This window comes from Epargyreus clarus, unplaced genomic scaffold (genome assembly GCF_041222505.1).
Source record: "Epargyreus clarus isolate Ecla_fem2 unplaced genomic scaffold, WU_Ecla_fem_2.2 ptg000017l, whole genome shotgun sequence".
In the NCBI taxonomy this organism is placed as follows: Eukaryota; Metazoa; Arthropoda; class Insecta; order Lepidoptera; family Hesperiidae; genus Epargyreus; species Epargyreus clarus.
This window is the reverse complement of record NW_027332225.1, coordinates 620,682-633,152: the sequence shown is the minus strand read 5'-3', so window position 1 is coordinate 633,152 and position 12,471 is coordinate 620,682. Positions and strand designations below refer to the sequence as shown.

Below are 12,471 nucleotides of genomic sequence, written 5' to 3'. Positions count from 1 at the left end.
GTTATACGATACAAGCTTATTACTCTAGTTAGCTAGCTCACTTAGATACCCATCGCAACTAAAACTATACTTAAACCTGATCAGATTTTTTTTATACGAATTATGAATCATGGAAATCAGATCAGATTTGGCTGGATGAATAGTTATCCAGTTATAAGCGCATAAATATATAAACAGAGTAACTACGCAACTACTTTTCCTACTACGGAAACTATTTCTTTATTTTCTCGACGCCCATATAATTTTGTGTTGTTTACGTTAAAATCTCACACAGAAAATACTGCACTTCATGGACAGGTAGTGATGTGCTACACATAATGAATGATAAACATAACTACTGCCGGATACTTTTGTACAAATTTCATAATATAATAACCGTAATATAATAGTTAATTTTGTATAATATAATAGTTAATTTTGTACAATTTTTATAGTCAATTGACTGTAAAATTATTTTACATATACGTATAATATTATATTTCATTACAAGATGTTACACGTATGAATTTTTGATTGATAATGCCTACTTCTTTAAAATTTTCGAAGCTGTTGTAAAATAAGTATGTATGGGTAGGTACTCGACAATGAAACGAAATAATTATTACGACAGGTAATCTTTATTTATTTATTTTAATCAAAATTTGATGAATCGTGACTGTCACATCATCATTATAGCTTATTTGGTCACAACACTACAAAGAACTGTCATCGAGAAAATAATGAAATGGAAATAGTATAGTGACGGGTGTACACACGTCTTATTGCTATCAGTTCATTTCTGTTGACACTAACATTATGTGGATTGTTGTTACTTAACAAACTTTTATTTTTATCTCAAAATGATCACGTATCTCTCAAAATATTCGCGGCAGCTGCCAGAATTCTCAAATGTAACACAATTTTTCTTCCGTACCACACATAAATTACTTATGTGACGGGTTTTAAATTAAAAATAAAAAAATACGTTACATGTGATGACATCAGAGAAAAACTCAAATTGTATAAATTACTACATACGTTTTTATTCGCATGCTGTATTACCATGCACTTTCAGTAACGCTGGTTTAGACTATGGCCTAAAGGCTTCATCGTGTCAAATACGGATTGGTAGACTGTAAACACCTATGAGAACTTTTTATGGGAATTCCTAGATGATGTGTCAATATTTTCCTTCACCGTAATATTTTAACAGACACGTTACTTCAAAAAATTAGAGGTCTATGCCTGGGATTCGAACCTCGGACTGCCAGTCTAACGAGCCGCATCTCAAATTGCTAGGCTATCGATACACTCTAATATATATAGTTAATGTAACACAAGACAGTCTAATTAATAATAATTAGACTTATAAATTAAATTCTCTATTTTTAATAATCTCGGTTTTGTACCTGAACAACTCCATACAAATCACGCTTTTATAAGCAAATCTATGCTGAAAAGATTTCCTCTGAATAGCATACTCGTCTTCATTTAAAGGATACTCAGAAATAAGATCTCCATGAATTACCGTTAATTAATATGCCTTGTAAAAGCTGTTAATGAAAAAATTCTAATGGTAATTACATAGAATTATTTTTTGTAAAATAGTAGGCGCTTCACAAAAACGCAAACAGTCTTATAATAATAATATAATGTGCAAACCTATATATATAAAATTGGCACTTTCATACGTTTGTGTCGGAATTAAAAAAATATTTATAGCTGGGGATTGCATAGATTTTTAGGATTCCGTATCCAAAGGGGAAAAAAATCCTTACTAAGACTTCGCTGTATGTATTCATAACACGGTATGTCAGTATACCTAACATGAATTTGATTTTAGAAAACGTCCGTATCCTAAGTAATATTATAAATGTGAAAGTGAATTTATTTGTTCGTTTGTTTGTTACGATTTCACGTAAAAGCTACCAAACTGATTGTCATGAAATTTTGTACACACGTTGTCAGGGGCTTCGAAAAGGACATAGGGTACCTTTAACCCGAAAAAAGTAGTATTTCCGAGGGATAGATAAAAATATTGTCATCTACCTTTGACCGCGAGCGAAGCCGCGAGAGTAAAAGATAGTTATAAATATAATCAAAAATAAATGGCGATCGTGCCGCATCGTACCGTGAAATGTCCTATTAATTTTAAACAGCGATTATATTTATTACCCCACTGACTTAATTAAGTGTGTTTTTATACCATTTCTTTATTTTATTTCATTATTGTTTTTCATTTCGTTATGACAGCTATCAAATGAAATACAAAAAATCCTTACCTTTATTAACAATAAAATTAAACGTGTAAATTTTAGTAAGTTTTTTTGTATGTTCTCGAAATATTATTGATTTTTAATTTAGAAGATAATCAAAGAACAATGGCTTTTGGCTGACGTGGTGCAGATGATTTATGGACGTTTACGCAGCTCATATGCAACGACTTTCAAATGCAGGCAAAATGTACTCTCTTATAAGCTTTACGTCCCGGCCACAGCTACGGGCGGTGCGGCGAGCGGAGCGCCGAGCGGCGCGGCGAGCGGAACGGCGAGCGGCGAGCGGCGGATGCCACAGCTCGCCGCGGCGGCGACCGCGGTGGACGTATTTGGTACTATTTAAATTGAAAATGTCGCCTTTGCCTTGAAACGAGTGCGTTCATAGCTCAAGATATTACTCAGTCATGACTATTCTTGACTGAATAATATCTTACGCGCAACCACTTAACAAAAAAGAAGAGAACTTGGCGAATTTCACACTTTTTATTTTGAATACAGGAATATATATAAAAAAAAATGGAACAGCCCATTATTATTTTTTTAATATATGAGATCAAGTAAAACACGAGAGCAAGTCACTGATAAATTGTTCCGTATTCGTACATTTTAACTTAACGCGCGACTAAAACAAAATTATTTGTTTAAAATACGTCCGCTGATTCCGCCGCCGCGCGGCATTTGTTTCAACAGCTCGACTCATGCCGCGCCGCTCGCCGTTCCGCTCGCCGCGCCGCTGTTGGTTGTGGCTAGAGTCACGTATACACAGTGCTACCGTCATGTAAAATACTTAAAATTGTCAAACATGTTAAGGTGAGAAGAATACCACCATTACACCTATTTCTGCCTAATAACAACAGTGTGTCATGGGTGCCATAATCACACACAAAGACGAATACACAAAGACCTACAGAAGAAACCCACACACAGTAGAACCAGATCCAGACCAACAGAAATCCAAATTCATCACTCTGTCTGTCTGGCCGGGGATTGAACTTGCCACGCGGGTCATATTGTGGGAATACAAAAACAATAATCGTTGTCATTTGTTCATTCTTATGCAAAATACGAATTTAAAAACACAATCCGCTTAAGTTTTTGCATGCCTTACTAAACATTTAAAATGATTAAGACATGTAACTTAATTAATTAAGCACCAAAATTACCTTTTAATCGGCCTCGGCCTTTTAATTACCTAACCTGCATTTAAATATATATATAATTTTGCATGTCCGTCATTTTAAAATGAGATAAGTATATTAACGGTCGTTTTTTGTTTATTTTAGTCCAATTCCAGAACATGCTTTAAAATTAATTTGGGTTTCAAAACAACTGAACGAATTTTGAAATTACTTTGTAGGAATTAATGCTTCGTTGTAAGAAGTATCTTGAAAATGGAGGGTAGAAGTAAGGAGAGCCGTCTTAAATTTAAAAGCTTTAGCTCTCTACACATTATAGATACAGCCTAAACATAACGGTTCAAATTTAAGAACTAACCAACTAATAGGAAGCAATAAATGAATGTACAAAATTATAATATAATTATTATATTATATTAATACTAACTGACCCAGAAAACGTTGTGTTGCCATATAAATAAAAAAATATTAAGGGTGAACAACCCTTATCACTTAGGGGTGTGAAAAATAGATAGTAGCCGATTCTCAGACCTATTGAATATGCATATAAAATTTGGTGAAAATCCGTAAAGCCGTTTCGGAGGAGTACGGTAACTAACATTGTGACACGAGAATTTTATATATAAGATAATAAAGTAGATAAATTTGGAATGAAAAAATACTAAATATTAACTCAAGACACGGGCTATAAATATATATTTGTTTTCTTTCTCTTTGTATTTGACTTTTGTTTTCATTATGTGAATAAATGAGTATTACTAGTATAATTTATACTCAATAATTTGGCAGACAAACACTGGAGCCACTTTTAATTAGTTTTTGCAACGCTGATTATCTTAATTAATTACCCTAATATAATTGTCAATGTATATAAAATAGTACGTGGGTACAAAATAGAATTAATTCTCATAAGCTACACGAACGGAATAACGTAGGTAAGGTATCATAATCATTGTGATATGTCATGTTATTTCACTACATTTCTGTCACCAACTTTCCACATTCTGGGTCATCCTCTCTCGGAAAGAGAGTTAGGGCATTTTTACTAAGCTTGCGTAGTCTGAGTCGAAAATGATATTGTGGTTGGGAACTTCTTCCTTCCTTATGAAGATGCCGGTTGGATGTCTGCAAATCCTTTTTTATTCCACTGCAGCGTTTTCTCTCACTAGTTGAGGTAAGGTTGGAGCATATAGAATTGAAAGTTGGTTCGACTGGGGAGCTACCACCGTACCAGGTGGTGGGCGGTTTAAAAACAGCCAATACATTTTGGTCACCGCACTATCTATTTTCACTTCGGTTATCGCACTATCTATTTCACTTTTGTTTGGCCGCACACATTGCATATGCATACACTGTCACTGGAAGGAAATCATATTATTGTTTTAACTTAATGTAGATATATTTTTTAGGATATTGAAGATGTCGATGATGATAGTATCAGCAGTGGTATTGGTCATCATAGCGTGGGTGTACACGCGATGGAAGCAGGTGCGGCACTATTGGGCCAAGCGGCGAGTCCCGTACCTACCCCCACATCCGCTCCTCGGCAGCTTGACCTTCTTACAGAAAGAGAATCCAGTAAGATATTAAATATAATTTGACGGAGTCTCTTATATTCTGGTGATATCAACCCTGGAAAAGTTAGATAATATAAATACAGCATTTCGAATCGAATCAGGAATAATTTTAAAATAAATGCGTGATTTAAATAACAAAGCCATAAGTAATGACTGTTACACCCTGAAAAAAACAAGAATAAATTTTGATGAGCAAGGGTAATTTTGGAAATATTTTCAGGCACTATGGATGCGACGAGTGTACGAACACTTCAAGGAACCCTACGTGGGCATTTGGTTGTTCTGGCGACCGGCCCTCATCATCAACTCTACAGAAATCGCCCGAAATATCCTCACTCCTTCAGATGCTAATTTGTTTAGAAATAGATTTGTTACATCCGGTAACACAGACCCTATGGGAAAATATAATATATTCGCTGTAAAGGTAAGCTACGCAAAACTTTTTTGAGTTATTCGGTCCAAAATCATTTTAAAGTCTTCACGGCTCGTTAGATGTTCGAATACATCTGCATCGCTTTTTTTTTATAAGTTCAGTGGGGTTTTCTGCGTGCATAAAACGTAAAATAACCTTAAACAATTCAATAATTAGTAATATAAGTACTTTGCTCATAAGTGTGACTATTTATTTATTTTCTTCCAAGATTTTGGTAAGCGATTTTAATAACTAACTAATTTTATAAAGTTCAACAAAATCGAAAGCGTGGAGATCTCGGAGCAAAAAACAAAGCTTTTTGAAAATGCTGGGTTACTAGCTAATAATGATCAGAAGCTATGAAATGATATTGATAATGATAAATATCATATAAATGATATTTATTCAGAAGAATGTCTTAAACTTACTTACTTACTTACTCCAGTGGCTCGTCGACCGAAGTGAGTCTTGGCCTCCGATACGAGAAGTCACCATTTCTCCCGATCCCATGCAATTTCTTGCAACTGGCAACTGGTGTTGTCCTAGCTCCCTGAGGTCCCTGATTGCTTCGTCTTTCCAGCGATATTTAGGCCGTCCGACTGGTCTTAGCCCGTCAGGAACATCCTGGTACGCGCGCTTCGGGGCTCGATCTTCCCCCATTATCTCTACGTGTCCGAGCCATCAGAGCCGGCTTGATTTAGTTTCTCCTATGACGTTAGGCTCGGAGACCAGATCTTCTATCTCGCGGTTCTTAAGTCTTCTCCAACGGCCATCTTCTCCTTTATATGGGCCCAGAATAACTCGGAGAATCTTCCTTTCCGCTCTTAGGACCTTATTTTCTTCTTTCTGCGTATGTCTTAAACTAAGATATTAATTTTAATATCATTTTATTAAGGATCCTCTTTGGTCGCGAATCAGGAGATGTCTAACGGTACTCTTCACCGGATCAAGGTTGAGAGCATTACAGAATATCATCACAGCAAAGTCTAAAGAGCTAGTGCAAAGAATTGAGAAAGATAGACAGAAGACAAAGTTTGTTGATATCAGGGTGAGCTATTCAATGTCTATTTAATGTGCTAATTCTTAAATATCAAAAATCCAATTTAAATAAAGATTTTAAAGACGAAGTAACGTTTCAAAATATTCTGTATTTACTCGTAGATGTTTTTGAAAGAGACTAATGGTTTTCAATTATATGAATTAACGTGTATAATATGATAGCGTTATGATATTATCTTAATTAGGAACTGAAAAAAAACAGAAAAATAAATTTCATTTATGTTTTCATGTTGCAATTTTTCTAAGAGTATCCTATGTTAATCAGAAATCCTATACTTATTGATTTCCAAAGGTGATTTTCACCGACTTCACTACCGATATTATCGGGGTCGCATGTTTTGGTGTGGCGAATGACGCGACCCTCACTGGGGATAGTGCCTTGCGCAGCATCACCAAGAAGTTGATGAGCTACTCTCCGTTTAGAGCACTGAGCTGGTGCAGCGCTTTCTTTTTCCCAGAGCTAATTGATATACTTAGGTAATTGTTTCGAATATAATATTTCGCGTAACTTACATTTCTATGTTCTTTTATTGCATGTTGTGGTGCTAAAAAAATTAAATAAGAGATCTCTTTTCATCTGATACCACATAGCTTACACGCTTTGGTAAATGAATAAATTAATAGACTAACAGTATAAATTTAAATACAAAAAATGTTGATACAAAGCTAATGTTGTGGTGAAATGTATGTATGTAATTGTAATGATAAGTAATTTTATTATTTATGTTCCCAATATTTTATTAAAAGCAGCAAGCAGCAAGCAGCAGCAAGCAGTGATAGCCTAGTGGTTAAGAAACGCGGCTTCTCGATCGAGGGGTCCGAGGTTCAAATCCCAGGCACGCACCTCTGATTTTCAAATTTATGTGCGTATTAGAAATTAATTATCACTTGCTTAAACGGTGAAGGAAAACATCGTGAGGAAACCTGCATACCTGAGAGATTTATAAAAAAAAAATCTTAAAAGTATGTAAAGTCTACCAATACGCACTTGGCCAGCGCGGTGGACTATGGCCTAACCCTTCTCATTCTGAGAGGAGACCCGTGCCCAGCAGTGGGACAGTAATGGGTTGATGATGATGATGATGATGATTTTATTAATAATTGAGTTCCCGTTTTCTAATAGATTGAAGGTGATCCCAACAGACTGTACTGAATCTTTAAGAAAAATATTGCGGAATATTATCGCACAGCGAGGTGGATACGAAACAAAAGTAACGGAATCTAAAGATCTTGTTGACATCTTACTTAAAATGAAACAGGAAGGTGATGATGAAGGTAAAAAGAGTGTGAAAAAAATATTTACCTATATACCTCTGTTATCGAACGAGTTTGCAGTCTACTGATGGTAGTCACTATCGCCCATGGACATCTGTAACCAATTTCATATACGGCAGAGGCTGAACCTGAAGCTGATCACAGATACATTGCCATACCTGATGAACACCATTATTCAAATCTGATTTACGCTAGATATAGATGCGGTAATAGTATCTTCCCGATCGAAGATAATTCGTTCTACGAGTTCACATACATACATACACGGTGCACGCAGTTTAGTACTTGGAACTTGGAGCAGCTTGCGTTATACTTATAATTATTTAAATTTATTTTATTCCATTTCAGACGTAGACATGAATGAAGACATATTGCTGGCTCAGGTGGTCGCGTTCCTCCAAGCTGGATTCGATACCACAGCCACTACTATTACCTTCGCAATATATGAATTGGCTTACAATCCTGATATACAGGTAAAGTGTTGAATATATTTGAAGTATGTATACTAATATGTATACACTACAAGTTTGGAGGAACTCCTTCCTTGTAAATAATTTTCGTCAGTGGAGACAACGCTGCGATTTTTTTACCCGTTTAGACAATTTGGAGAATTTCTACTTCTGTGTAGTAGAATACTATGAAAACTATTTAACGATGATTTTTTAAATCTTGTATTGTGTGATTTATTAAATCAGTAGCTTTAAGGTATATAAATTCGACCGGCATTTATCTTATTCGGCATTATCTTTTTTCAGGATAAACTGTTAAAAGAACTCCAGAAAGCGAAAGAGGAACACGGGGATAATATTTTAGAAATACAAGTTCTGTCACAGCTGAAATACCTAAACGCCGTGATAGATGGTCAGTGGGTATACGTACATTCTTATCTGACCTGTTATCAAATATTTCAATTTAAATGCCTCCTTGATACATATTGCCATATTTCATTCGTTATCTAATCTATCCTTGATCATATATATATTTAAAAGATAAAAGAAAGAAGGAGCACGAAGTCCAATTGATGGTAAGTGATCAATACCGCCCATGAATGAAAATTTACATTTGTCACTTCTTTCCATCGAAACGCTCTGGTTCCACTAGTGGAACCATACTTTCTTTTTCAGTATACTTTATCTTTCAATCTTACTAATCGACAACGACGGCAGTGATAGTCTATTGGTTAAGAAACTTGGCCTCTCGATCGAGGGGTCCGAGGTTCAAATCCCAGGCACCTCTAATCTTGTAAAATTATGTGCGTATTAGATTAACTATCACTTGCTTAAACAGTGAAGGAAAACATCGTGAGGAAACCATAAAAAAACCCCAAAGTTATGTGAAGTTCACCAATACGCACTTGGCCAGCGCGGTGGACTAGGGCCAAATCCTACTCATTCTGAGGGGCAATAATGGTTTGATGATGATGATGATGAATCGACAACGAATATTTCATCCAGACACACATATTTTTTTCAGAGACTCTCAGAAAATATCCTCAATTAGGCTGGCTGGACCGCACTGCTACGGTGGATTACAAGATCGATGACCACCTCACTATCACCGCCGGTACCCCAGTGTACGTAAACGCTGTGGGCATGCACTATAACCCTGATTACTACCCTGAGCCCGACAGGTTCAACCCTGATCGCTTCCTGCCGGAGAACGTGGGGAATATAAAGCCATTTACTTATATGCCCTTTGGAGAAGGCCCTAGAAGTTGCATTGGTAATTTTATTGTAATAGTATCAAAAAATATAATAGAGAACAGTTCCTGTGATCAAATTAATACAATGTGGCTTAATAAAGCGCAATTTTCATTTCAATTAGCTGACGAAGTTTTAGAAAGCAAGAAGGACTTTGGTTATAACTATATGAATCACGGAGAGTTCTACCAGCTTTCTGTCGCTGCAATTGAAGCACGAAAACGTCTACCATGTTCGATTTCATTTGTTTAGTCATATATTTTTTTATAATATAGGAGTAGCAGACGAGCATGCAGTCCACCTGATGGTAAGTGGCTACTGCCGCCCATGGACATCTGTAATCAACCCCAGATAGGATTAGATATTCCTACCTGAGGTCGGCCACAGATGCGCCGCTACCCCTCAGGACTAAGCTGGAACGCCTCGAAAAAGTCTGTCTCCCTTACCACACCCTTCAAAATGGAACACAGCAGCGCCTAACACTGCTGTTATTAGGTAGAAATAGGTGTGGCGGTGGTGCCGCCGGAGTCGAACCACAAAGGGTTCTACCACCTTCAACATTATTTGAGCTATTTTTTTTGTAGGTAAAAGGTTTGGTCTCTACAAATCGCGCACTTCCGTTGCCGCCATTATTCTGAACTATGAAGTCAGGCCTATTGCCAATACGCCTAGACCTTCGGAGGTGGAGCTGGAGAAGAACGGGTTGTTCCTCAGCCCTGGAGAAGTCCTTTACGTTGAGTTTATTCCGAGGAACTGAAGATCATAAATCAATGAAGCAGCTTTGTCCTCAAATGTTGCATGTTTACTTATAATAAACTATTATTGAGTACTAATTAAACTATTTTTACTTGTACCTACCTTATTTAAGTTAGAAATCTATATGGTGCCCGATTATACTAGGTACGGTAACAGGTTTGTTTTTTTTATAATATAGGAGTAGCAGACGAGAATGCAGTCCACCTGATGGTAAGTGGATACTACCGGCCATGGACTTCTGTAATCAACCCCAGATAGGATTAGATATTCCTACCTGAGGTCGGCCACAGATACGCCGCTACCCCTGAGGACTAAGCTGGAACGCCCCGGAAAAGTATGTCTCCCTTACCACACCCTTCAAAACGGAACAACTGCAACTGTAGAGAAACAACCGCCTCTAGTTTGAATATTATCGTATTAAATTATTTCATTACATTGTTATTAAATTATATTATTTAATTAAAAAGTTTCATTTACATCTATCATCAGCGGACTTCGTAACTAGTTTTAAAGTTATCAATTAATTTTTTGCATGTCATAAAAGACATTTAAAAATCTATTAAGACAATTTGATAAGGCACTATAATTAGTCATTTACATAAAACTACAATATTTAAACAAAATAGAAAATATTAATGTTACAACTGCCATATTCTATTAATTTAATCTCTATATCACACATCGGCCACAGGTGCGTCGCTACCTCTTTGGAATAAGTTTGAATAAGATATCTGGTAGGAATCTTATCTCATGTTCAGCTACTTTTTTACGGCGGGGCAATCGATCGACATGATTCAAACACCATTGTATGCGGCTAGTTTCACATTTCGTGGGTCCCACTTCGTAGGGGTCTCATTTCGTGGAAATTGGAAAATTGTCGTTAGTTTTCCCGAAAATAGACAGACCCGATTTTTTCTTTTTTTTTTAATTTATTAGAGAAAACAAACAGTAACAAAATACAAAATCACAGAATTATGATTACATCTAGCATGTTATTTAACTTTGCTATCAGCACCGTTTTCCACGATTTGCTGGTTCTTATTAGTGGTTCTTACAAAAATAAGTTACTTTATTTTTTAAAAAGACTCATTTTTTTTTTTTTTAATATAAAACTATTAATTCAATGACGGTTAACAGTAACAATCGAAAAGTTGATGAAAATAGGTTTTATGTTGTACAGGATTTTATAATCTTAGTAACCAGTCTTTTGTATTTACTAGGGCGCGTTGCCAAGATATCTAAGGAATTCAACAAATTGTTATAAGAATATAGTAATCGGTAAAATGGGGCTCGCTTACCCATATTAGTACGGCATCTAGAAGTAAAAAAGAGTTGGACAGGATTGCGGCAATGGGCCCTAGTAGGTATTCTATAAGCTAACTTATTGATAAGAGGAATACAATTATATTTGTTACATAAATCATATAGCAACATTATTTCTAATTGTGTACGCCTCTGTTTAAGAGTCAGAAGTTTGTATTCGTCTAGTAATTGGTTGTAAGGAAGGTAATTATTAAAGCATCTGTATTGCATAATTTAAAGGAAGTTTTTTGTATTTTTTCAAGTGTAGAGATTTCTTATAAACTTGAATAACTCGAGTATTTCTTAACCAATTTCAATGTTTTTTTCATTTGAAAGGGTCTTTTACTTCGGTACTTTTCACCTTGACATGAGTGCGGCATGGTGATTAGAACTGGTGAGTCCAATTCGTATACATTTATATACCTACATTTTAATACAATTCTATTGTCCATTAACATAAACGTCAGGAGGTATGTGGTCATTAAAAAGCGTTAAAAACATTTTATTGCCTAAATTATGTGCTTAGGTAATTTATTAGCGTATAAATTTGTAAGGTGAGACATACAACAGGTGAGTCTCACAAAACAAGGAGCAGGAGATTATAGCGGTAATGTAACGTGAATAATAACGTACGTTTTGAAGGTGGTAGTAGTAGCAGTACCACCGCCACGCCTATTTCTGCTTCATAATAGCAGTGTTAACGCTGCAGTGTTCTGTTTTGAAGGGTGTGGTAAGGGAGACATACTTTTCCGAGGCGTTCCTGCTTAGTCCTCAGGGGTAGCGTGTCAGTGGCCGCCCTCAGGTAGGTATATATAATCCTATCTGGTGTTGTTTACATGTGGTCATGGGCGGCAGTAGCCACTCACCATTAGGTGCAGACTGACTGCAGACCAGACTGCATGCTCGTCTGCTACTCCTATATTATAAAAAAAATGTAATAAGTATGTAATATTTAAGATCTTCTCAGTTGTCCACCCCCTATTATATAGTTTGGTGCAG

The 12,471-nt window shown here is 36.1% G+C and overlaps 1 protein-coding gene across 1 annotated transcript; it reads left to right on the top strand.

Annotated features, from left to right (window-relative positions):
* The first annotated feature begins 4,805 nt into the window (after positions 1 to 4,805).
* On the top strand, positions 4,806 to 10,183 carry LOC140749126 (cytochrome P450 6k1-like). The gene is made up of 9 exons (XM_073082156.1): positions 4,806 to 4,969; positions 5,189 to 5,392; positions 6,276 to 6,428; positions 6,732 to 6,916; positions 7,563 to 7,714; positions 8,063 to 8,187; positions 8,470 to 8,575; positions 9,188 to 9,436; positions 9,999 to 10,183. Exons 1-9 carry the CDS (start codon positions 4,811 to 4,813, stop codon positions 10,169 to 10,171), a joined length of 1,506 nt encoding a protein of 501 aa, XP_072938257.1. The 5' UTR covers positions 4,806 to 4,810; the 3' UTR covers positions 10,172 to 10,183.
* Positions 10,184 to 12,471: the final 2,288 nt, after the last annotated feature.

Bases quoted from the DNA above. Each gene is read 5' to 3' on its own strand.
- LOC140749126 (XM_073082156.1), top strand. From the start codon at position 4,811: ATGTCGATGATGATAGTATCAGCAGTGGTATTGGTCATCATAGCGTGG. The intron at 8,188-8,469 runs GTAAAGTGTTGA...ATCTTTTTTCAG, and splicing joins CTTACAATCCTGATATACAG to GATAAACTGTTAAAAGAACT. The intron at 9,437-9,998 runs GTAATTTTATTG...TTTTTTTTGTAG, and splicing joins AGGCCCTAGAAGTTGCATTG to GTAAAAGGTTTGGTCTCTAC.